Here is a 26,319-nt window from a genome sequence, read left to right on the forward strand (position 1 = left end):
CCCTGACTTTGGGAGTCCAAGAGTTCAAAGTGTCATAGTGTTACAGAAAGGAAGTAAATCATATACATTTGACCCTTTTTTCATTTCAAATTTTTAAATGCAACTCTTAAAGCTTATTTTCAACAATATTAAAATTTAAAAAAAAAATCAGCCAATTGGGGTCACTGGGCCTTGACATTTTATCAATGAATGGAGAAATAAGTGGCCAACAGTCTGCAAACCAGATCCTTCAATGATGTTGAGAATAAATTCTGAAATTCTTTTTTTTATTCCTTCAAATTTCCATGAAAGAAGTGGAATATAATGCAATATTGTTCATGATACATAAAGCATCAATGTTTTGTTACTACATGAAAAAAAAACAAATAACATTTTGATTTGGCCTGCATTGTTTCAGTTTAACCACAGCTGAATAGATTACTGAGTTGTGAGTGAGTGCAGGTGGTGACACCTGACAGTTCACAAGTAGAAAAAGGTCAGAGGTTTGATGCTGTAGCAGCTGCGAAGCCTGATAATGAGATACTGCTCGAATTCTGTGTAGAAAATGTAAAATGCTAATGAGGAACTGAAGTGACTGATTACACTGAGACCGTGAGAAACGCGAAAATTAGTTCAACAACAAAAGTGTGTATGGGTGTGTGTGTGTGTGTGAAAAAAGTGGTTTAAAGCTAAAGGATCCCCCCATTCTCCTTGGAGAAGAGGTGATGTTTGCTTCTTGCCATAACACACCGGCCGCCTGCTTTGATGAGCAGCTGTTTTTTCCCCCTTTTCTCTTGTGCTGTTGTGTGAGCTGCTTCATTTGTTTCCTGACATCCATTTACCTTCAGATAAAAGAGGAGCAGCAGGAAAAGCAACGACCCCCTGAATACATAATGAAGGCCTGTCACTCTCAACAAAGCATTGAAAAAAAGCCTAATTCAAACGCCCACAGTCATTAGCTGCAGATTGGAATTGACAGCAAGGGGGCGCTGTGAGCAGAGAACACAGAGCATTCATCTTTTCTTTTGGCAGATACATGCTCTAAGCAACACATCTGGCAAAATCAAATGATTCAAAAACATTTTTTCACATTTTTGGCAATGTTATTAAATTGGTTTGCTTGAATTTTTAATGTTTTTGGTTAATTTACTGCATTTAAATGTTTTTGCATAACATGGAAGTCACATGTCAATGTTTTAATGCAAAAAACATTTTTTCGGGAATATCTTTGTAATTTAACCAATAAAAAATATTGCTTCACATGTAAAAAAAAAAACCATGATTTGGCTAATCTTTGGCTAATGTTAGGTTTTATGACAAAATAATTAACCCTTTGGTAAAATGCATTGACCTTTGAAACATTCTGTGAAATAGTTTTAGGTATTTTAGAAACTTTCTTCTGATTTTTGAAAAAGAAAATTAAACAAGAAAGGAGAAGGAATTCAAATATTAAGCCAACACTGCAAGAGAATACAATTTGCTGAGCAACTCCAATGGGATGACAACAGTCCAGTCTCCATATCAAGGACTTTGTGACTGGTTAAAAAAAAACAAAAAACAATGCCATGGATGCTAGTTAATTTGTGCTGACAACCAGGGGTTGTAAACAGATCCATACCTTTCTTTGTTTGACAGGAATGTAAAATGGTGAACAATGAGAAACGTTCAGATTTGATCAGGGCACATCTTCCACCTCGCTGTTTACTCCTTTTATTGCTTTACCTCTCTTTCCCCTGCAGGTTCCTTTACCGCCGCAGAACCGATCCCGGCTCTGCACCCAATAACGGCAGCGAGGGAAATATCGGGACTATTCAATTAGAGTGCCGCACAGCTCTGTGTAGCTGACGTGTGGAAATTGTAATTTCCCAGACATGATTGATGGCAGTAATACACAACGTCGTGTGAGTGCGGAGATGCGAGACTGAGGTGGGAATAACACCGCCCTCTGGCTATGTTGAGCACTGCTGATGGCCTCAAACAAACTTACCTCACTGTAGCTGTGTGTGTGTGTGTGTGTGTGTGTGTGTGTGTGTGTGTGTAGCTTTGCGGACTGGTGTGTTTTGGATGGTAAGGGGCCTCTGCAGGTGTGTTTGAGTGCTGCTATTGTTCAGTTGCCATCAGAATTCTCCACTTTTAGGAGAAAGTGGAGAAAACTTTTATTCATAAATATCAGTGAACAATACCAATTTAAAGCAGAGGGCGATGTGCTTCGTTGTTACAAAACACATCAAATAACCACTGCATGATCGCTACTTGCAACAAAGACGTGGGAAAGTAAATGTAAAAATGTTGCCATCCTAACTCAGCAAGGAATTAGAAATGTCAGCTTTTAGTCACTGTACAAAGAACCATTAATCAAAGACAAAGAACAGTACCAGGAACTATGTCTCCTTCTAGTACTATGAACGACAACCACATTCATTTCCACAGTAGTAACAAGTACTAGATGCTGGGATAGTACCGGCAACTGACATTATCATTACAACTGTCTCGCTCTGACTGTTGGACATCTGGTAGCAGTAGCTGATAGATATTTGTTTTTACTGCTATAACAAATACAAAAGTCTTCACCCAAAACAGAAATCATTCATATAATTTTCTCTGGATTTTCTCGGCAGTAAATACAGACACAACAAATAAAATAAAAATCTGAATTATTCCAACACATTCATACAGATGATCACAATAACTATTAAGAAACAGCAGCTCTTCTAGATTTCCTTTTTTTTTTTAGTAAACTGTTACCTGAGGAGCTGCTGCTGCTGCTGCTGAAGGCTCAGGAAGGGAACAGGGGAAGGACTCTTCACACACGGCCAGGCTCCGCACCAGCCTTAGCCTGGTACTGGACTGAGGGGAGGAGTGTAGGTGGGTACGGTTAAAACCACACACACAGTTTTTTTTCCCACCGTAACTGCACCAACAACTTCACAGCCATGAGCTCAGTGTAACAAACACAGCTGATTATTATTGCAGCCAAATATCACAGGCGGCTTCAGTTTTTAGCTGACGATTGTTCCAGAGTGTTGGGGGTGATGGTAGACCTATGGATGCCTGTCTCTCTTGTAACTTCATCAAAATGAACCTTTGTTTTAAAATCTGCAGGTGGAACTAGAGATCTCAGCGTTTACATTAAATGTAAAACACACGAAAATGCATCCTGAGGGAAAACGGAATCTGCCGTAGATATTCTACATGCGGAGACAAGATACATGCATGTGTCAGTGCCTGAGTTTTACACAATCAGCACGGAAAACGATTTGCTGTTTTGTTTAAGTAATCATTTAAATTGCTTTTTTGCACTAGCTTTTAGCCAATTTGCCTTATCACTTGCAATATTGAAGCTTTTCCCTAGAGAGGTTTTATCTGTGCTTACTACCCTTCTTGTTTTTGTCATTTTAGTTGGTTGGTCTGGAATATCGCTAATGCGATATTTTGCAAAGACTGGAATATTTCATTCTCTTGTCAAACATTACAATTTCTTGTGGGAACAAAAGCAAAACCTTCAACAACATTGTGTGTGGATCATATACAGTGAATACATTATACTGAATTTTAAAAGTCTTTTGAGTTACCATGCAATTTCTGGCCTCGGAAAATTTGATTGCTTTTTATAATGAGAAAAAAATATTATTTATGATTTTCTTTGGGATCTTACATTGACCTTAAATAAAAAGGAAACTATTCTTCACAAAAGCTCAGTCCTTTTTGGTTTGGATGCGGCAAAAATGAACACAACGAGAACATTTCAAACCGGTCACGTTCTCAAGCACAACAAACACCATTCACCACAAGCAGTCAACAGCAGCAGCAGCATCAGCAGCAATGACAGCATGTACAACCACATAGTACACATGCACAAAAGACGAGCTTTTCCAAGACGACGACATGCATGTGGTTTGGAGTTGTACCGTACCTTCGAGTACTTCACAGGCTGTCCGCAGCAAAGACAGGAGAGCAGTGAGTAAGAAGGACAAATACGAATCAAACACGACCACAAGAGATGTCTGGGAGAAAAATGACTCATGAAACTTTAACAAAAGAAAAAAGTGGGGAGCTTTGAATTAAACATGACTGGCCCACATTTTGTGCATTCATGCACGACAAGCTTTACAGGAGAGAGGATTCAACACAGGAGAAGGAAACAAAAACAGTCTTTACTGACAGAAAGTGTTTTTTATATGCATTCCTGAAGTGAGGGAAAAAGAAGATGAATTTAACTCAAGTTCATCTGTAAAAACAGACACCAAGAAGATGGATTTTTATGCAGCTAAGGCAGGTGTGTCCAAGCTTTGGCCTGTGGGACATCAATTGCACATACACTGGGTTCACCATCAATTATGTTAGGCATATATATTAATAAATATCATATGTGTTATAGATATGAAAAAATAATGAGGAAATAATACATATGTTTGCATGTATGTAAGTGATGTAACTGTACCCAAAAACCCATCTGTTTTGACATGATGATTTGGTCTGAAAAAAAAAAAAGCGGAGACACGTTTTTCTTGTCATTTATTAACAAATGACAAAATGACAAAAGGTTTTCAAACAAATAAAAGTATAACAAAAGAAAATCAAATCTAAAGTGCAGCCCCTCCTAGCTTTCATTCTTCATGACACTGCCTCTCTCAACTCCTCTGCTCTCATAAATTTGAGGAGTTTGCTCTGCCTTTGCACTTCAATCAAACCCACATTCTTATGATGCTGTTTCAAGTGCGTTACTGTGTTTGATGTATTACCAACGGTACAGCCAGTTTCAACTTAACAATGACAACACAATTTCCTTGCTGCATTCAATTTCCTTTCTCCACTCCTACTTTGGTCTAGCGAGAACTGTAGTGTTCTTAAACAGCAGACCCGAAAAGGATCGCTTCAATTCGATACAGGCAGCTTGTGTGCGCTAACCTCTAACTAATGTGGAGTTGTTGCACACAACTGAGTGACTCTCGCGAGCAGCGATTGAGTGCTGTCAACTCGTGTTCCAGGGGAAGCTGTGAGTAGAACTATATGTTCTACTCACAGTTAAAAAAAATACTAGGTTGCACATGTATTGAAGAATTTTTCGGTACACAGTATTTGTACGGTTCGATATTTATAAATGTACTGTTACAGTTTTATAGCATATCTATATTCATGTTCTTTTTTCTATTATTGTAAAACATTTGTAGTAAAGATCTAATTACTTTGCACTTGTGGAAGATTAACTGTTAAACATCTTTTTTTTTTTTATTATATACATTTTTACCCTTTTATCATTTTGTATGTTTTTCAAATTTTGGCTAACCTTTGATCCTTCCTTTGTTTTGCCATCTGTTCTCTGAATGTGAACTCAGGCTCCAATGTTTAGTAGGAAAATCAGTCTTCAAATGCTGTGACTTGATATAACTCATCTATTATAGCTTTACAGAACATGAGGAGACGTTTTATAGACAACCATGAAGTGTGGACAATTGCGCAAAAGACACATTTTCACTGAAAACACTTACAAAAAATATTAATTAAGCTTTTTGGCGTATTTAAATGTAAAAGTACTTTACTCCCACTAATAGACCCAGTACTAGTTCAGGATGACAATAAACACTCACTGACTCTGGATCTGGAGTGATGCTCTCTCTGTACTGGGAGCAGGAATTAATTTCTCCACAACATATGGTGTTTAAGTGGTGGCACTGTAGGGACACTTTTATTGACACACGTGCACACACACACAGAAGCAGCTCTCTCTCAGTGTGTGTGTGTGTGTGTGTGAGAGAGAGAGAGAGAGAGAGAGAGAGCTGAGGGGGGAGGAGGGTGTCACTGCTTCTGTGTTGTACACACTGATGGCTTTGTGTGTATGTTGTGAATTTACTGTACACACAGGGGAACAGGAGGAGAGTGAAGCAGACAGTCATTGCAGGATGACACCTGACTTACTTTTGGTAAATGACAGTGACCATCCTCAGGTTCTAATAAAATACACATTTTCACACACACACACATACTGTACATATACATACATACATATCCACATTTATAGTATATAAATAACTAATACAGAAATATAGTTTAAAAAATCTTGCAAAATAAATTAGATTTGAATAGCTACGTTTATTTCTATATTGAATTGACATGTTTTTCTTAAAACTATGATTTTTCTTAATCTCAGCTAATTTTTTTCTAACACACACTGCAACACAGACACAGACACACACATGAAAGCATGGCGCGCGTGCGTGCATTCTTCACACACACGCTGTTCTTTCCAGCTGTCCTCTAAAAATCAAAAGGACACACGAGCCCTCTCCTCACAGAGCTCCAGGGGCAAATCACACCTATAAAAAATTGAAATGGAGCGTTGTTCACACATCTCCAGAGCCTGTGACCTGCCGCGCCTTGCTCTGAATCAGGTAATATCGAGGAGGAGGAGGAGATGAGGGAGGAGGGCTGGGAGTGTGATCGCACCGCTACACCGGCTAATTGAGCGGTCGCGGGGGCCAGTGGGGAATGAACAATGCCGACAGGAGAAAAAAGGCAAGAGAGGAAGAGCAGTAGGCGGGGAGACGGGGGTAAGACAGGGAAAGGGCTGGAGTCAGCAGAAAGTAGGACGGCCGTCGGCCACCTGTCCTGCTGCAAAGGACGGTGCTGGAGAGCTGCAGGCAGATGGTGGCAAAGTCAACCAGTCTTTGTGCAACACCTCCACCACCGACAACCCCCATCAGACTGCTTTCACCTTCTCCTCTTCCTCCTTTGTTCCCTTGTCCTGCATACCTTGTCAGTCTCTCCCCGATCAACCAGTCAGGGCATATAACCACTGCTGGTCATGGACAGAATTACCTTCGCCTCTATTAAGACTGGAAATCACCAGCGGAAAGGTCAGATTATCCGTGGACATGGAATAATAATATCAGGGTGGAGTTTTTCAAGAGTGGAGGAAGAGTGAGATGTGAAGTCAGAGACATATTGAAGGATGCATTTAAATATTAGTTTTGTGTTTTCTTAAGGCACTGATAGATTGTCCACTGAGAATTGGTTCACTGATAGAAAGACAAAAAAAAAAAAAAGATTGTAAACTAAAGTCCACAGAGAACGATCAGCAAAATTAACTACCACCTGGTGAGCCACTGCTGCCTCCTGTGGTCAGTTCATGTTAACACACTGATTTGATCCATTTGTGTGGAAGAATTAATGGTTAAACACGTCATTAAAAGGACTTTAAAAAAGGCAGATTGTGTCCTCCTTTCTGAAGGCAGTATTAGGCTCAATGTATCTCAACAGCTACATTTCAATTAATCCTGAACTTGAATTTTGTCCTTAAATTAACAAGTCAGGAGGAATGATCCTCTCCTGCCTGGCATGTTCTCCTTCCTCCTCTTCAACTTACTGCAGCTCCCCCCATGCTGTTGTCATTCTGTTCCTAAGGTGACACACACACGCACGCAGGAAGTTGGTCGATAAGCCAGGACTGAGCTCCAGATTATCTGCTCTCTTGGTTCCATCGCTCCGCCTGGCTCCATCCAACAAGGCCAGATTGGCCTGAATCCTATTTTGAAGCAGACAATCCTTTCCCGTCTCGCTTTCCTAGTTATTCTTTCCTTTTCCACGCTGAGGGAGAGATCTTTGAATGTATTCTCACTAAAACTATCCCCCATCAAGTTTAACTGCAGCAGCAGTGACATACAGACTTCAGTTTTAGCCATTTATTTGAAAGCAATCTCAGCTGAAAAAAAACATGGCAGATCACCTCTTAAACAACTTGTTCAAGGGTTCTTACTTTTATAGCAGAAACGAGGAGTCTGCAAATGAGCTGCTGGCAAAGTAGAGAGGAGTCGAGTATCATTATTTTCAAGAATAATTTTACTTGTGGGAGCAGGAGCAGAAGCCAGGGAGTGTGTCCCTGAACGCTGCAGGTGACAGCAGAACCGGAGGGTAGTTTGTGTTTGACACTGACTGTCAGTCAAAGTTCATGCAGAAAACATGGTGGAGTGTCAGAGAAGATGATCTCAGTCTGGACTCAGGCTGAGTCCACAACCCATCAGTGATACAACAGAAAGGAGTGTAGCTGTGTGAATGTGTGTAAATGACATCTCCTGTGAGAGTGAATGGTCTTTACCTGTGTTTCCTTCTTAGTGCTGCCGCTCTGGGTCTGAATCTGGATCTGCTCTGAGACCTCAGACGTAGTGGCGCCGTCTCTCAGAGATGAAGCCGGGTCAGTGGTGGGGGGAACCTCAGCAGAAACCTTCATCACCTCACTGTTAGTGTTGTCGGACATTCTCATCGCAAAGTCTCACAAGGAGGAGCTGGTGAAGACAGAGAACCTGAGGGAGAGACCCATTCATTTAGAAAATGACTTCAAAATAATTAAAAATTCAATATATTCTCATTTTCCCTCAACTGAGTCTTTGTCATTTTGTTACTGTGACTTTTCAGTTGTTTTTGCGCCAACTCATTTCAAAATTTTTATTTTTTTTAAAACCACCTGAAATTTCGTTGCCCCCAGAAATTGTAAAATAAATATAAAGAACAAATGTTATAGCAATCAAATTAAATTCAACTTTATATTAAAGGGTTCCTGTTCTGCTCGCTCAGTTCCTTTAATTTTTTCTCTTTTCAGTTTCTCATTTAATATCATAATATTAATAATAATTAACAACACATACAATTACCTTCTATTTTAGCTAAATTAAACTTGATGGTTTGAATGTAGGATAGCAATTTCTTTTATTCACGGTTTTCATAAAACCCTTTTTATGCATTTTTTAAAAATGTATTTAACTGTAAAAAACATAAACATTATTTTGAATAAAAACAAAATTAAATAACTTAATAAACTGAGGCCTCCTGGACAAGTTCAATATTACCCTCTATAGTACAGAGGTTACCATAATATATTTTCCTAACTAGTATATTTGTTCTCAGTGTCTTATAGGCTTCCAAATGCAAATATATATTTGTACAGATGGATGTATGTATATAGATTGTGATGTTCTGGCCATTTGGTGTGTCCATCACACCAAAGTCCTGCCCTTATTTCATGGTTTGGACTTTTTTCTTGCTATGGACAAATTATCAGTGTAGAAACGCTGCTGCATTTATTGGACAATTTATCTGCTTGAACTGCAATATAAATCAACTTGGACTGATAATAACTAAGACCTGGTACAATCATGCAGCACCTGTGTTTCTTTTTGGTAAAAACAAGTTTAATATTTAAAATGTTTAATCCCTGATGCTACCGGGGTAACATTATTTGATTTACAAAAAAAAAAAAAGAGAAATTAGTGCTTGTTTGAATTAAAGTTACACTGCAAGTTAATTCTGCTGATACGCCCTAATTATGCAGTAAGACCACATGCAGTGACTGATACACACACGCGCGCACACACACAAAGACATCTGGTACATGAGAGTGATGATTAATAGGTTAATTAGAAATGCTTTTGTCAAATTCATTTTCTACATGAAAACTCGATCCACACATGACAGGATTCGCTGTGTGTGAGATTTAATTTCATAACAATCAGTGTGAGACTCCACCTTCTCGCCCGGTGGAGTTCAGTGTCATATTCTTTCTTGATGATCGGGCAGCACACACCTGCTTGTTAAAATGATAATAATAACAACAATAACAGAGTAAGTGCTGCTCTTCATTTCTGTGTAAAAGGGTGGCGCACATTTCCCTTATGTCACACTAATTGACTTTTAGTGAGGTCTACTGTTTTCTCCTGAGATCCTCCACCTGGCAAACTCTGGGAGAGGAGGTGAAGCTAAAATTTTGCAGAGGGACACGGTGAGTCGAACGCTGAATTTCAACGAGGTGTCAGAGCACTGACAAGAGCTGGAGACCCATCTGCTGCTACTGCTTTACATTTTTTTCCTTCAGAAGGAAAACAGCTTAATACTCCAGAGAGCAGCGTTCACGCCCCAGAATATTTAAAGAGTACAACGTTGAAATTTCTGATAAGTTTGTGAAGACTCTAAAGTGACAAAGCTCAAAATTTGTAGTATTTGGGACAAATTCTTAAGAAACTGACACTGATGATTAATATTTTCAAAAATATATTTTGGACAATTTCTGGGACCAGCTTTTAGCTTTAAATGTCTCTATAAAATAGTCTTTTGGAAACTTTATTTTCTAAATGTTGGAACCGTTTGATATAGGAATATATTGCAAAACAAACTTGAAAAATATTGCTATTTTATATTTTTAAATTTTTTTTTAATGTTTTTGAATATTGAATTATTATAGTTTGCCTACAACAGTACAATTCACAGTACGGGGTGGTGATAAGCCATTTCTCCAACCTTTTTTCCCTAGCACCAAAAAACATGCAATTATTGAAAATAGCATTCGCACAGAAATAAAGGAAAATTTAGGAAGAAAGGTGTTTGCTGCAGATTCATGTTTGTGGAGAAGAATAATCATCAAATTAAAAGGTGTGACCAAAGTGGCATCTATGCTCTTTTTCCTAAACATTCCTGGTACAGCTGTGAACATACTTGCTGTGGAGCCAGTGGCAGTTGTGTTGAAGGAGGATCCGACCGGTCGATAAAGTCGATAAGGCTGCGCCTGCCGTCGTCGCCCAAGACGTCTCTGCCCATGTCTGCTTCAGCTGTTGCAAACAGCGAGTGACGCCTGCGACGCCCTCATGACCCCTGCTGACCTGCCCAAGAGAGAGACAGAGAAAGTGGCACAATGTTATGTGGCACATCAAGGTCAAGGGTTCAAGGATGTCAGAAAAGACAGAAGTCAGGATTGTCAGCGACTCTAAGGTGTCTGAGTATTTGTCATAGTGTGTACCCCATCCTCTGTGCGTGTGTGTTAGACATAAATAATGGATGAGCAGAGTGAAGGCAGCGCTGCCAACATCGTAAAAAAAGAAGCATTAGGAATTCAGAAAGCGAGGAGAGCATTTCTCAGCCCAAGATTCAGCTCTAAATCCTCTCACAACTATTTTTCTTTTCCAGCAAATTCCTTTGTAGCCTCACAGCAGAACGACAAGGTCAGCTAGAGTCAACATATAAACAACAACAAAAAAAACTAAATAATATTTCCATCAGCAACAGGACGATACATGTACGGTTGATTAGAGAGTTTAATTTTCTCTCACCTAGCATTTTTGCAAAACTGCATTTAAATAATAAGAGAAATGTAATTGTCATTTCCAGGAATGAGCTAAAAGCCCCTGAAATTCACCTTTAAATTGAAAATATCGGCCAAAAAATATGTGTGGTAACCACATTTAACACAAAAATAAGCAAAAGAAAACCTCAATTTAGAGGAATATCTAAATATTTAGATAAATTAGCTTAACATAAGCCAAGTGTGAGTGAAAGACTAAATATAACTAAAAATATTTAGTAAAAAAAAAATAGCCAATCAAGTAAGCAAATATGGAAATAATACAATTAAGGCCAGAAAATATGTACAAGTTAGTGTAAAAATGTAATAAAATATCACAGTATCACAATATTTGCATATTGATGAAATTCAGCCCGGATGTAAAAAGAAAAAAAGGGGGGCTGGAGGGTAGGGGTTCCTAAGATGCTAAAACTAGCCAAATGAAAATGAATATGTAATAAAAGATAAAGAAATATGTTAGTTTCTCATCAGGCATCAGGAAAGAAATGTGACAAAAAAGATGATGCCGTGATAGGGATGTCCAACAGCTGATTATTATGAGGTCATGAAGATACTGCCCATCCCCATCCCCCATTTAATTAAATAATTAAAACTGTAGATAGATTTTAATCGAGTCAAGCAATGACGAACTCTGCCAGATTACCAGATCCTAGTTTATTCCAGAGCAATCTAACCCACAACCAGGCTCATTTCTGCTCCACACCTCCTCTAATCTCCTTCTCATTCACTTGATGCCAAAGCTTGGCTGCTGCCCTCCCAGCATGCCCTCTGTGACCTCCAATTCTGGTCCCATCTTTAAGGTCAGGTGAAATTCCAGGTTGTAACTAATAACAGCAGTGATACAGTTAGGTCTAAACCGCTTGTACAAACTATATATTGGCTAATGCTAAGTCATGTTAAGCCTTTCATTGTTAACATAGGTTCTTGTTTGAGTTGTTCTAGTCCTGTCAAACCACAGCTCATGGTTTAACTTAGTTGCCAACCTGTAATTGCTGTCAAAATAGTTGGATCATCACTAACTAGTTCCAGAAACTAAAGGCTTTTCCACTTTCTGATACTTTGTGGTGGTGACAAGGCCATGACTTTATAATAATAATTGATACTTTCCTCCGGTTTATTTAAATCCTCTACATAATTCACAATTACGGTGGCTCTAACATTGGTGTTCTCTGCGGAACACGCTGCTCAGCTCCCAACACTACTCCTTAAGCGGTGCTGCCGGCAGAATCCAATTTATCTGGATTATTTATCTGGAGTGTGGCCTGTATTTTGGTGGCCTCCATCCATGCAGTCACCGCTGTTGCCATTCAGTCGCTGCCCCTTCGCCCCCACTCTCCCTCACAGCCTCTTATCTCTGTCTAACTGCAGCCAGCACTTTTCTACAAGAGCATCCATGTGTGACGGGACAGATCTCTCTAAGCTTCCGCGCTACACTCTGGTCTTCACTGTTAAATGTCTGAAATAGAGAAACATGAGGGTAATTTAGTGTCAGTCCTGCAGCGATATCAGTGTCTCTCGCTCACATGCACACACAGTTTGTCTGAGGGCACTCAGGTTTTTATCAGAAAAGATGCTGAGTGGACAAAGTTGAGTGTCTGTGTGTCTGTGTGTGTGTGTGTGTGTGTGTGTGTGTGTGGAAAGTCCATTTCATGCTAATTTAAGACAGAAAATCATACAAAACTATCAAACAACCCCCCAAAAAACAATCTTTATTGACGTTGCTGAATTTCCATTTTTGAGATAATCTGACATAGAAAATTGTGTAGTTTGCCAAATTGAATAATTGAAGCACCCAAGGGAGAGCCTGAATCAACTTAATTAATATATTTTTCTTATATACAACCGGTGATTAAACAATTGCTTATTTATTAACCAACTATATTTGGTTACTGATGATCAACAGACAAAAATATACTTACACTATTTATTACAATTGGTGTTAGGCAGATATATTTTTAATTTATTGAAAGTGTGGGATTTTGTTTTTATTTTGCATGCAAGTGTATTTTTGTCTACGTGAGTTGTTACTGTTGTGTATTTTTAGTGTTTAAGACGTGTCTTACGTCTGTGTGTTTATCAAAATAAATTGAAAACTCAACCTTTCGAAACAAAGCTTTTTAAACATAAAATAATTGTGACTGTACAGTTTTGACTTAGTTTTAGAAAACATTTTGCAAGATTTTAATGGTGGAGAAATATGTCCATAATTACCTACATAAAATTTTCACATTTAGTTTTAGTTGATTTGTATTTGATTTACTCATTTTTGTACCTTATACAGACAGCAGTGAAGTTGTTCAGACCTTGTGTGTGTTTGTGTAGATGACAGGGAGTGGTTCGCTGGCTTTTCGGTTGCTGCAGAGCACAGCGACATTAAAAAATCTCCCTCAGGCATCGTTCTATGTTGCACCGCCCTTTTACTCCACCTTTATTACCGTGTTCCCTAGTAAATCAGCGGAATCCTTTCTCACAAACACAAAAAAAGAAACAGAGACACTGGAAAACTATCACGCTTGAATACTGATAACGCAATACAACTCTGGTTTCTTGCAAATGGTGAAATAACAATTATTTAAATATTCAATTATAACAAAGACCTCCATCCATTAAGTCACACACATGGACTAAGAATCACACTAAGGCAAATACATTCTTAATCAACCTCAGATGAAAAATTAATATTTTCAATTTACAGGTAGAAAATAAAAAATGCATTTGTTTAAACTGTCTCCTGAACTCACACTGGTTCTTATTTGACAATAACTGATATGTAGTAAAGCGCTATCAAATTAAATTATTGAATGCGTGAAAATTTTGATTGATTCTAGAAATATGATATAGAAAATAATGACATACCATCAGGGATAAAAAAAGCCCATTGAGTATTTTGCTTATTTTTAAATCTGCTCATAAATATTTGAGAGGACATCCAAAATAGGCAGAATTTTGAATAAAATATAAAAAATATGTAGATGGAGATGTTTATTTCCTGTTTTTCTCTGCTAATGATTTCAGGATGATTTATTTGCGTACCAGGCTGATCTTCATACATCTGATAAATTTGGCATCTCAAGTGTGTCTCATTCAAAACACATTTACAAAGTGAAAACTGAGTTTCAAGCCATTACTGTCTGAAAAATCCAAACTGATATATTTTTATATATATCATCGCAGTCATTCAGTCATGTACAGGCACAAATCATCTCTGCAAACCCACAGTGGGGTCTTTGGGCTGCAGTCTCACGCACAATTATGCATGATGGTGAGCTAATGACAAAATGTCTGTATCCGTGTGAAGTTCACACACAAAATAATGCACATTTTATCCTTTTCTTCTGATAAGACTGACTATTTCCTGGGTCTACAGTTGACCCTTAAAAAAGCAGGAGTAGCAAGGATAGGCTTTTGTTGTAGGTATCACAAAAGTAGAACAATTAAGCAGAAACAACAGGATCTAGTGTAAGTTGTCAAGCAAAGAGTAAAACCAGGCACAAAAACAAGTAATGAGCTGCTTCATTATTATCTTATCCCCAATAAAAAGGATTTCAACGTTTTACTTAACTGAGTAGCTAATCTTCCATTTTCTAGCCATATTTGCTAATTGCAAAGCAGGAGAAGCACTGATAGGGGAGCCGTGTAATTGCAGCAGAGAACGATTAGAGCCACAGACTCTGTAATGATATCACTCTTGTACGCTGCTCGCCTCAAATTCGGGGTGACAGAGGCAGCAAGAGTTCAGTGGGAAGTGCTTTGAAATAGCTAGTGGAGAATTTAAACAAATAAAAAAATATTTAACTGCATAAATGTTAGACATAAACAGACAAAAAAGAGAGTCTAATTGCTGCTGCTTGCTCTGCCTTCAGGTCACATCAGGCTGAGGTAGTGTGGAGTGACGACGGCATTAATGGCAGGCAGCTTTAATAAATTAAATTCACAGCAGAGCGTGGAGGTAATCCATTACCTGTCCCACTGGAGAGCTTCCAGGGAATATCAATCTGAGCAATTAGGGGAGAAACAATAAAGACGGAAACTAACATGCAAGACCAGCAGTTTTCGTCAGCAGGAGGAAAAAGAGAGACACAGACAGGGGAGGAAGAAGTCGACCAAGTCCAGCAGAGTCATTAAAAGTCAATTTGCAGAAAACACCTGCAGAACAAAACAGAAGAAAGAGGAAAACCGCGCAGCGGCAAGCCTGTTATTGTACGATTTGGGATAATTATCCTCCTAACGAGGCACAAAAGCAATGGCAACAAGGGAGATAGTCCCTCAGTAAAAACGGCAAAAATGAAGGAGAGGAGACAGTTTGAAAAGTGGAAACATTACACACAGCAGAGACAGTGACACAAATTAAAATTACATCAACAACAGACCAGGATGAAGTGCAGGACCTACCTGCCCTGCAGATCTGCCCCCCATCCTCACTGCTGCTGCTGCTGCTACTTGACCGTTTAGTTTCCATTTGCACAAGAGAGACGCAACTGGCCAGAGAAGGAGGCTGGAGTCGCCTCCAAGCTCACTCCTTCTCGGCAGCTGCCTGCTGCCTCTTGTATGCCCGCTCAACAAACTGAGGCTGCAGAGTGGTGAGAGGGGAGTGTAAAGAGAGAGGAAGAGGGAGATAGAGTGGGTGTCACACAGAGAGGGGGAGCAAGAGAAAGAAGGTGAAAGAAAGAAAGGGGGAGAGGGAGGGAGAGAGTAAGACAGATAGTCAGTGAGAGAGAGAGAGAGCAGCGAGAGAAAGAGAGAGTGAGAGAGAGAAAAAGAGAGAGCGAGAGACAAAAAGGAGGGAGAGGGAGAGAGAGAGAGAAGAGAGAGAGAGAGAGAGAGAGCCCCCCCCCCAGCCATAAAGCCAGCCAGCCTTCAGCCTTAGAGACAGCACCAAGTCAACAGCTGGCCACAATGTGATGTCAGAGCCTCCGCAGCCAGTCAGAGCATCTGAGGCCAGCTGACTAAACTCAAGTCCGAAGCTAAATGGGACTCTTCATTAGCTACTCTGCTTCAGGATAGAGTTGGGGTGAGAAAGAAAAGAGTATAGGGCAGGCACAGACTTGGTTTGGATCGATGGAAAAGAGTGTGAGGTGATATGAGTAGAGGGCGTCAGGAAAAAGGAAAAGTGGGTAAATGAAAAAAAAGACAAACATAGGAAAAAGGGATGAAAAAGCAGAGGAAGGGAGAAACAAGTCAGCCAGGTAAGCTGCACAAGCTGAGCAGGTGGAGAGTCGACGGGGAGGTGGTGGCTGCTGAGAGGCCGAGCTGTTCACTGGGCCGTCTTCCCGTTAAAGCTGGCACCCTTCTCCTTCTACGGCTAATCCCTACTGATTTACTGAGAAACACCGGCCGTCACTGCGTCACTAACACTGAGCCAAAATCAGAAAATGTGCATGAGATACTGGTCATGTATGATTATCTTCAGAATCGAGAAGAGAAAATTTCTTCAAGCGCAGTTCAGGAACATCATACTGAATCCCAACAAACAAAGAGTCTCCTCAGCTCAGACTCTCTGAAACTTCCACAATGACCTTGTTAATAATGTGGCTGTTTAATAAAATCTACAACAGATTATGTCTACAAGATCTTGTAAATATGCAGTATTATTTTACTGCTTTTACCTGCAGTAGCACATCCCTTTCCAAAAAAGTACTGTAGTTTAAGAAATCCCTTTCAAAAGTGTAGCAAAAATGGTATTGAGTCAATGTTACCTCTATCAGGGAGTGCAAATATGACATTTTTCAGTTGGCAGTTGCTAAGTAGCACCTGATTATTGTGGTACAAAAAAATGAAATAAAAAAAAAATCACATAATCTCTGTTATCCCTAACACCAAGACTATATTCACATCTTCATCCGGCCATAATCAAAACTTCACTTAAACTAGCAGTGAAAAATAAAATATGACAATAAGTTGTTTAGTGAATATGAGCAACTTAACACAGCACACAAGTGCTGATCCACTGCTGCTTTCACCCATGAGATTGTGTGTGCCATTTTGGGACCTAACCATATGAAATTCTTTATTTTGATCTAATTCAGTGACAGTAACTACACAAATGAGACAGCAGGGGGCACGTTGGAAATTTCATGCCGCCACTTATGGAAGAAACACAACATTTGCTCAAAATGTGGTAGGAATCAAGTCGTTTTGATTGTATGAAACTCTAGAGAGTTTTACTCATAAAAAAATGTAGTAAATTTAGTAAATTAAAATATCTGTATTGCTCTCCAATATAGACTTGTGGTGTTTGCTGCTGTTGCCATATGAGGCCACCTGCTTGCACCCAGTTATTGTGGGAGATCAAAATTATTGCAATTTCATGTCATGTTGTTAATGTTTGTTTTCCACTAAAACATACTCAGAGAATTCTTAGTATAAAGGAACAGGTTATAAAATTTGTTTGCTTTCATTATCAATTCCTACCATTTTATTGTTGAACATATAGAAAGTTACAACCAAGTCCAAGTACAGACAGCCAATATATTTTGTCACACTTTAATAGCCAATACAGTGGGCAAAAAAAGTTCCTGCTGTCACTTAGCAACCGACACCAGTCTTTGAGAACCAATGCAATCCAAACCTGCATTATAATTGTACCTCTGGTTAAGCCAGGTCTCTGAAGAATTTATTATTGCTCTGCGTTAATCCCACGAAAAGGTCACCAATTGAACAAACAGTTTATGGATCGAAGGATGAATTATTTAATGGCACCAAGCAAATATTACAAAAAATAAAGATTTTACCTTCTAGGGAGATGCTAAAAATGTCAACTAGGGAAAAAATTGATAATATTGTGAATACCACTTGATAAACAGTAATTAACACAAAGGGAAGGTAGAATATATGCATAACCTGAATAAGAAGGAAGGGAAATAATAATGCTTGTTTAATATTGCGTGTACTTTTTTTTTAGGTGTAATGATGTTTACTTAAGTGACTTCAAACTACTGTCTATTTCACAACAAGTCTCAAGTGATTCATTTTAGGCAGCACAGAAACTGGTGGTAGAACTCTTAGGGCAGGACCAGAAACTGTGGAATCCAACAGCAAAAACTAGTAACATGCACTAAAGACAGTGCAGGAAACCATATGCATTCCCAAAGCAAGTATCTGGGTTGTGAGGTACTGGGCACAGTAACACCTTGATATGCCTTTGACATTCCCAGAGTGTTAAATGGGTACGGCACAGTAACAGGACCGTTATATATTTCTATCATAAAAATAAGTACCACAGAGGGGAAAGCGACCGAAAAGATGGGCTTCTCAGGCACAGGAGGTAACACCATGACACAAAGACAGTACAAGGAACCTATGTTGTAGCAGTACAATCCAAGTCAAGTCAATTTGAACTTGACCAAAAATGACTTGTATCGATACTTCTTATCGAAAGGTATTGACTTAAACACAGTACGTACAATTAATTCTTAAGTAATCTGGTATCAAAACCCAGACCCCGGGATTTAAAACTTGAACACTGATCAGTTTGTTAATGTCTGACTCCCATTACTGGTCATTTAACTCAGGTCACGTTAATTGTTTCCTTGTTCGTACTTGACAATGACTCTTAACCTTGGAGACTGTCTTAACTGACTTAACTCGAGTTTTCTTTGGTAACTGAATCTCCAAGACCGGCATATTACTACTGAATCAACTCAGAAATTTTTGTTGACTTGTTTTACTAAAAGTAAGTAAGTAAGTTTTAGAATATGATATATTAAATTACAATATAATAACTAAACATCGTTATTCGGCATGCTTAATATCATTGTCCATCAGCAGCTTCATACATTACCAGTCCAAGAATAATTAAAGGCGAATTAGAAGGAAGTTAAGGCTTATTTAATTTGATTTTTTTTTTGGTTCCTAACTGTAAATATTTGCCTTTTTCCTTTCACGACATACTTAAACCCATTGCTAGTGTGGCCAATTTAATTGCTTCCTTATCGCATACACAGCAAATAAATATTGCAGACAATATGTAGCACACCAGTCTTACAAGTTATACCTTTGACTACAGTTCGGCTGAAAATACAAATAAATAAAAAAGCATCGATATATATATTTTTAGCCCGTTTTATAGACGTGCTAACTGTGCACACTAGACATAGCCATGGACTAGCGGGCCTTGGTGTGAGTAAATTATGCTTTTTAACTATATATTTCAGTGGTTTCTGTTTTAGTTTTTGTTGTCACTTTAGTATGTAAGCTAACAACCTGGATACGCTGTTTGGTGTTTATTCAAGCCGAAAAGGAGGGTGACATGTGCGGTACGGGGCTAATCTGAAGCTAATGCTAAGCTAAAAAAAACCGGCGGCTGAGCCGTTGTGACATGGGAGAACAGCGGCATGTTTGCGGCTGACACGGTCACAGCTGCACGGTGAACCCTGGAGAGGAAGGAGGCTGCAGGAGTTTGATGATGTGGGCTCTTACCTCTGTGGTTTAACAGCTGTTGTCTTTGCCGAAGCTACTTCGAAGAGGACAAGGAGAAGGAGCTGGAGGTGAAGGAAAGAGGAGGAGAAGAGGTAACGGAGACTAGAAAGCTGAGGGAGGGAGATAGAGGGGTAGTGCGTCACTTTCTTCAGTACCGCCACATGAAGCACGAGCAGAGTTCAAAAATATTAAATTTTAAAATGATTATGTATGCATTTACCGCACGTACAAACCAACTGGCCAGTTGTTACTCAACTTGTAGGTGGCAGCATATTTGGTGGACCATCCAAAGAGAAAAATGTATACAATGTATTTGCCAAACAGTATTTTTCCAGCCCGTAGCGTTATTGTCCTAAGTCAATAAAGAAAGTTGTCTGTTGTCTTGTTAACCTCCTTGGACGACAAGACAACATAACCCGTTTAATAACATGACTGTTTTGTGGAAACTGAAAAAATATATATTTATATTTACCTTTGTATTCCAGGTCTTGACAGCCAGGTTCAAATACACCTGATGGAGCAACCCATAGTGAAACATTTTCCCCATGCCATTTTAACATTGTTGTAATAGGAATATTTTTTTTAAATCTACTATTTTATTTTTGCATAGTTATCGCATGTGTTCCAAAAATACTTTCTACTTAAGTTACGAGTATATGAATAAAGGGGTAAATCTGTATTCCTGCTCAAGTACAGAATATCACTACCATATACACCTCTGCCAGAATTTGGCCAAAAAATATAGACTGAAACTTCTGGGGAGGTCTGTTGATGTAAATGAAGCGCACCCACACTTTGTGGCCACGCCACGTCCTGTCGCGGCAGTTTACAAACTTCCTAAAGCGATTAATTTGCTGCGTCACAGGGTAGGGAATCTCGGTCATATTTTTTTAAGTGTTTACTCTTTAATACAAGCTACTGTTGTTATTAGAGCCTATATACGACCAAAACACACATTGGATATTAGCAGACGCAAGCTAACACAGCTGTCGTACATACGCATGCAGTTTTCGTTAACAGACAATTGTTGTGAGCTAACGCTATACAGTGTAATATATTTATAACATATCTGATTGGTATAAATTAAAGTAGCAGGCTACAGTGAGTTGATAACGGTTGACTACTACGGAGCGTAACTGTTCACTGCGTTAGTTCCGTGCTTCGGTTGGCAGCTGTACTACCTAGCTAATAAAGTAGCGTTAAAGGTAGCAGGAAGACTTTATGGTAATTGAATGTGTAAGTAATAGTTTAAATAAAATAATGCGGCTTGCGTTCTTCATCGTTAGCAATTTGTTGAACAACACACTGCTAAGCTAGCGTGATAAAAACGAGTACTATCCCCTGGCACATAAAAACTTTAATATTTCATAGGTGCCCTAGCACCTATAATCATTACAAAAAATAATCGTATTAAAACAACTGAAGAAAAAATGTGTTTATCGGAACTGTTTGAATCATTAGGGTATTTTTGCAACCCTTTAGTGTACTTCTAATGGTGTACTGTTTAAGCTGTTATTGGCAAATTTTTGCCAAGATTTAACTTTTAGAGCTTTGAGCAATCCTGTCAGGTAACTTTAAATGAGGTAGTACAATATTATTTGTAAATATTATTTAAATGAGGTAGTATAATGTTATTTGGCCCTTCTTTAACATCTCTCCAATTTGTTTTAAGGTTGCAGTTATATAATCTATAATTCTACAACATTTTTAACTCACTAGAGTAATTTTTTTTTTAGAATTGGAACATGAATGCTAAAAATGGATCAGAGTGACCTGAAGAACTCCGACTGTGACACAACATGGTCACAACAACTCTCCACCCTCCCTCACAAACTCCTGCAGCGCCTGATGCCTTTCCAAAAAGAGGGTGTTGAGTTTGCTTTATCTAGGAATGGACGGTAAATTCAGATGTTCTAACTTTTAAACAATTTGATTTTTGATCTTACATAATGTTTTTAAAAAATATCAGTATATTATTGTAGCACATTAATTAGTAATGCATTTAACTACATTACTAAAAGGACTTTTTGAACACTTGTTCTTATGTTTTCTACTACATTTATGCTCTTTTTGTGTTGCCTCTATAACTGGAAAGAAAAGACGTAAGAGGATGGTTGCCCATTTTATGATTTATATTTTCTCCTCACTTCCCTTTGGTACGATTACTCCTATTACTACTGCAAATACTGTTGAGACTATGAATCTTGTGAAAAGTTGAAAAATACCAATGAAACTCTTTTATGCAGGTAGAAAGAAGAATGTATGTGAAGCTTTTTCAAATATAGAAGGTCACACGACATACTCCAATTTGTATCCTTGACAGAAATTACCAGTTCAGTGGTGCTGTGACAGTGGCGGTGCATCACCTTTAAGTCTGTAACTGTTTGACTGCGGAGAGCATTAACTCGTAGACCCTAGGCCAGGTCTTGCCTGTTTCCTTCTCTGCCTGATCAATGTGCGTTCTGGTTCTAGGGAAGGTCAACAGAGGGGCTAGACAATTTTATTGGTGCTGCAGAGCAACTTTATTGATTAGGAAAGGCAGGGAGGCACTGCTTTGTTACACATACAGGTCAGGAGTCAATTGGTTGTGGGTTACATTGAGTGGATAGAAGGTCCTTCAGTCGATCTGTGTCAGTGTGACAGTGAGAGCAGAGTTTCTCTGGAGCTGATCAGCTGATGCCAAATTGTGTATTAACATTTTTTTTTTTTTTTAATTATGTTTAAGTGTTAATTTTATTGAAATCTGATTCACTCAAGTGGGACCTGAGATGTAAATGTTGTATTTTATATTAAGTTAAATGATTTTAGTTAATTTCAAATGTGATAAGTTTAGTAGGGAACAAATACTAAAATAAGTATTAAACATAATATTAGTTTCATTAAAGACATAAATTGATGTTTGTATTTTTTTTATATAAAGGTGGGAGTTTTTTTATTCTTGTAGATCTTGTGGTATTCTTTTTTTATGCCAGAACATCAAGAGTACCGAGGCACATCATGCAAATGTTGTTGCTGCACTGATGGAGACCATTGTATCCGTTTGAGTGGGTGAATTTTATGGAGTCAGACGTGGGAAAATGTGAGGCAGTTGTTGTGCAGTATGACAATAAAAACCCCTGAGATGTGGTTAATGGTGTTGTTTGGAAAGTTTGGCTGACATCTGTATAAATACTGTCATCTACAAGTTTTAACTTCACTGTATCTTATAGACATGCTATAGTAACTGTTCTGTCTTTTCTAGTTGGAAACTGGAGTTGTTGAGCAAACTCACTCCATCCCATGTATGTTTGAGGGGGAAATCCATCAGACCTGAATGCTCTTTTTTGTTTGAAAAAGTATATATTGCTGTTTTGTCAAGCCCCCAGACCTTCTTAATAGACCTGTGTCTGGTACAGGAACTGTTGCGGGTCTGAGAAACTGCAGCAATATTTCATATTTATTTTTTGGTGTTTTTGCAGACATCATATTTCTGCGTATTTCATATTTATTTTCAAATCATATCTTATGATGTCAAAAATTACTCATCAACTCAGTTGATTAGACTTTATTGTCAGATAAGTCCATGTGAAAGGTTCTGCTGTTAATGTCCTAGTCCTTACTGCTGCACTTTGTTCCTACTCCTGGTGCTGCCCTTAATACCTGGTAAAACTGCCTCTAGTTTCTAGTAAAAAAAACACATTGTTACCAGGACTAGTTTTTGTAATAGTTCTCATGGGGGAAATACATGTTTCCTGTTACTGGTCCTGAGGCCTAGTAGCTTGGACTCTTTTCTGAGTTGGATACAAATCGTCTATGGCAACATTCCTAGTACTTGGTATCATTTGTGTCTGTGGAAATGAAACAGTCCTGGTATTGTCTCCATTATCTGACTCTATTTTGTATTTGTACTGTGCCAAGTACCTTTACAGAACTACAAAACTTTTTAATCAAACACAACTCATTTAGGTGGGCGTGTGTCACCTGTGCTGAAAAGGAGTGATTAACTCTAACATGGTGAACATTGACTAACGGATATAAATCTGATAAGGTACCTCATCCTCTGGTGCTGTATTTCAAGCAAAGCTAGAGAAAATAGAGTATAAAGACCTTTTCCACAGGAAGCAAGGACAGAAAAAAATCTTCTAAGTGAAACAGTAGCAGTAGATTGACCCACATAGTGTGGGCTGAAACTTTTCCTTTTAAAGTCCCACGCACTGTTTAAACATCTTCTACCAGCAGGAAGGAAAAAAAAAACCCTTCAGCCCAGAGCCCCTCTTGCTGAAGGCCACTTTGTTTTGATCTCTTAACACAATGAGAGCATCATACTGACTGCTCTTTGAATCCACTGCCCTGTCTGAGGTCCACAGCTGAGCACCAGGTTCAGTCCAGATACCAAATCCTGAGCAGGGAAATTGAGGCAAGGCATGGTTGCAGCCATAAAATCCCAGGCAGGTAGTCCTGCTTTGTTTTTGACATTTGAGGGCTTGTGGGTTTGGTAGATAACATTAAAGAAAATGTGTTGATGAGGAGGTGTGGGGGAGTTTGGGTTTAAGGCGCCGTCAGTGGGGCATCAGGGCCACAGTATCCTCACAGTCTCAAAGCGTCAGGAAGACGCTTAGGTTATTTAAAGGAGGATGATTAATGTGGGGAGAAATGGCAGAGCACCTGCCCCAGCAGCACTGCCTCTAACCAGTGTGTGTGTGTGTGTGTGTGTGTGTGGGTGTGTGTGCATTAGTAGGTGTGCACACACACACACCGTCTATATATAACATATATATGGTGTTGCATTTGTATGTGCGAGGAAACGTTTGTTCAAGTTTCTGTGTGTATATTGTATGGGTTTTTTTAGTGCATTTTCACACACATATGCCTGTGTGCGTGTGTGCATGTGCGCATGCACATGTACATGTGTGCACATTGCGCTGACTGCGTCTGGTGTGCTGGCAATTAGAAAAACCACCAGTGGCAAGGTGCACATTAATCATTTTCCTCAGCTGAAAGAGAGAAATAGGGTGGAGATGGGAGGAGGGGGAGGAAGAATAATGAGGGGGAAAGGTGTCTGAGGTATTCAGCGCTGCACTCCTTTGCTCGCTCTGACATCGTGTTGGAAGCATTTGTGAATAAGCAAGGTCATGCCAGTGGGCTTGAAGCCACTGGGCAGAAACTCAGGAGCCAAAGCAGCAACTCCCAGTGTTCCTGTGTATAAGGGCAATTCTATGTTTGCTACCAGACATGGCCACACCACATCGGCAGCTGCTTTCATTATTGTTTGGTTGGGCAAGAAAGGATTGTTTTTTCACAGCTTTCCATCCTCCATCCCTGTTTGATAGCATTTTTAAAAGAAACCAGGAGTTTGTAAACTGCTCACCGTCCCATACTAAAGTCCATAGAGAATGTCAGCAATTTTACCTGAGAGGGATACAGAAAAGGCTGTTTTGCTATTGCTATATATATATAATCTGTCCATTGAGCATTAAAATAAAAAAACTTTTTATGTCATGAGTATTTTTTACAGTTCTCAAATTTTCAGTGGTACCTGAATGCCCCTCGTATTTCCTATGGTACATGAACAACCCTCATTACAGACACGCCAACAAGTGGACACGTAATAAAAACATAAATATGTTTTTAGGGCTATCTGGGTTTAGGTGGTTGTGAAGCCTTTGCGATGTAACGAACTGCACTTTATTGAGTGTTAACTGTTGGGATGAAAGCTCTGTATTTTGAGGTGCAGTTTTTTTCCCAGCTGGGAAAACTGGGTCCTGTGGTTATGTTTTAGGTGGGCATGCTAGTTGGTTGTTTTGCCTTTTTTTGTTGCCACCACCTTCGAACAAATTCATCACACTGGCTCATCGGTGTTGCTGCAGTGTGTGTGTATTGTTGTGGCCCCGCCACCCCTAAAGCAAGTGGATGACTGACAGGAGGGTTCACTCTGCTCATCAGAAAGTTTACTATGATTTAATGCAGAATACTCCCCTCTGTCTTTGGGCAATGGCTAAACCTAAACACTCTTCTGTGGCTTCTACCATGTTGAAAAATGATTTTCATGAACTTGAAATTCTAAATGTATAATATATTAGATAGATACGTATAATATATTAGATAGATATTATATTATATGTGTCCTTAGAGATCCCTGAGAGTGATCTCTTAGATGGCACGTTGTTTTTGAACCTGTTTCCAACTGTGTTTCAATACTTCATGGTATCACATGAAAGTGAACCCTAGCTTAACAGTCTTTTTATAGGGAACAGGATTAGTTTTTTTTTCTTGTCTCATTTTATTTTCTCTGCTTTTGTTTTGCAGGTGTATGATCGCTGATGAGGTAAAAACACCCACTGCTGCCTCAGGAAATCTGTTTTCTGAAACAAAGAAAAAGAACTAGAGCCTGTATGCCTTCCTTCTAGATTAATTTGTCACCACTGTGCCTCGCTCCCACGTGCTTAATCTGTTTTGACACAAGAATCATTCTGTGGCCTTATTACTCTTGGGCCTTGCATCAGCTCGGCCGTCATATGCAATTTATCGCAGTGTCTGTGTGCCATTGACTTGTTTTTCTCTCCAACCATTGCCACCAAATCCGCTGACGTGTGTTGATTCGGTGGGTCCAGATGGGTCTTGGTAAGACTGTGCAGGCCATTGCGGTGGCATGTGCTTTCAGACAGGAGTGGCCCCTCCTGGTGGTGGTGCCGTCGTCCCTTAAATATCCCTGGATAGAAGAGCTTGAGCGGTGGATTCCTGAGCTGCAGCCTGGAGACATCAATCTAGTGGAGAACAAGAGTCACATCACGTAAGTTCTATCAACAATGTACACCACTGAC

The 26,319-nt window shown here is 39.1% G+C and overlaps 2 protein-coding genes across 17 annotated transcripts in view; one reads left to right on the top strand and one right to left on the bottom strand.

The window, feature by feature from the left end:
- Nucleotides 1–20,137, bottom strand: part of LOC103389685 (R3H domain-containing protein 1) — a 40,757-nt gene extending 20,620 nt beyond the window's left edge. For 4 of the 10 annotated variants that reach the window (XM_025062830.1, XM_008325208.3, XM_017038575.2 and 1 more), the window contains exons 1-5: nucleotides 19,520–19,657; nucleotides 10,459–10,622; nucleotides 8,072–8,276; nucleotides 3,893–3,910; nucleotides 2,725–2,826 (exon numbers count right to left, since the gene is read on the bottom strand). In XM_025062830.1, the coding sequence (XP_024918598.1) occupies nucleotides 2,725–2,826; nucleotides 3,893–3,910; nucleotides 8,072–8,236 (285 nt within the window). In that variant the 5' untranslated portion in view covers nucleotides 8,237–8,276; nucleotides 10,459–10,622; nucleotides 19,520–19,657. Of the gene's footprint in view, nucleotides 1–2,724; nucleotides 2,827–3,892; nucleotides 3,911–8,071; nucleotides 8,277–10,458; nucleotides 10,623–15,493; nucleotides 15,751–19,519; nucleotides 19,658–19,991 lie in introns of those variants that run through there. The other 6 variants (XM_025062829.1, XM_008325205.3, XM_017038574.2 and 3 more) reach the window with 6 other exon arrangements.
- zranb3 (zinc finger, RAN-binding domain containing 3) overlaps nucleotides 19,473–26,319 on the top strand; it is a 51,963-nt gene continuing 45,116 nt past the window's right edge. For 2 of the 7 annotated variants that reach the window (XM_025062822.1, XM_025062826.1), the window contains exons 1-4: nucleotides 19,473–19,611; nucleotides 21,256–21,417; nucleotides 25,805–25,823; nucleotides 26,110–26,288. In XM_025062822.1, the coding sequence (XP_024918590.1) occupies nucleotides 21,269–21,417; nucleotides 25,805–25,823; nucleotides 26,110–26,288 (347 nt within the window). In that variant the 5' untranslated portion in view covers nucleotides 19,473–19,611; nucleotides 21,256–21,268. The other 5 variants (XM_025062828.1, XM_025062823.1, XM_025062824.1 and 2 more) reach the window with 5 other exon arrangements.

This window comes from Cynoglossus semilaevis, chromosome 14 (genome assembly GCF_000523025.1).
Source record: "Cynoglossus semilaevis isolate Cse_v1.0 chromosome 14, Cse_v1.0, whole genome shotgun sequence".
Taxonomy (NCBI): domain Eukaryota; kingdom Metazoa; phylum Chordata; class Actinopteri; order Pleuronectiformes; family Cynoglossidae; genus Cynoglossus; species Cynoglossus semilaevis.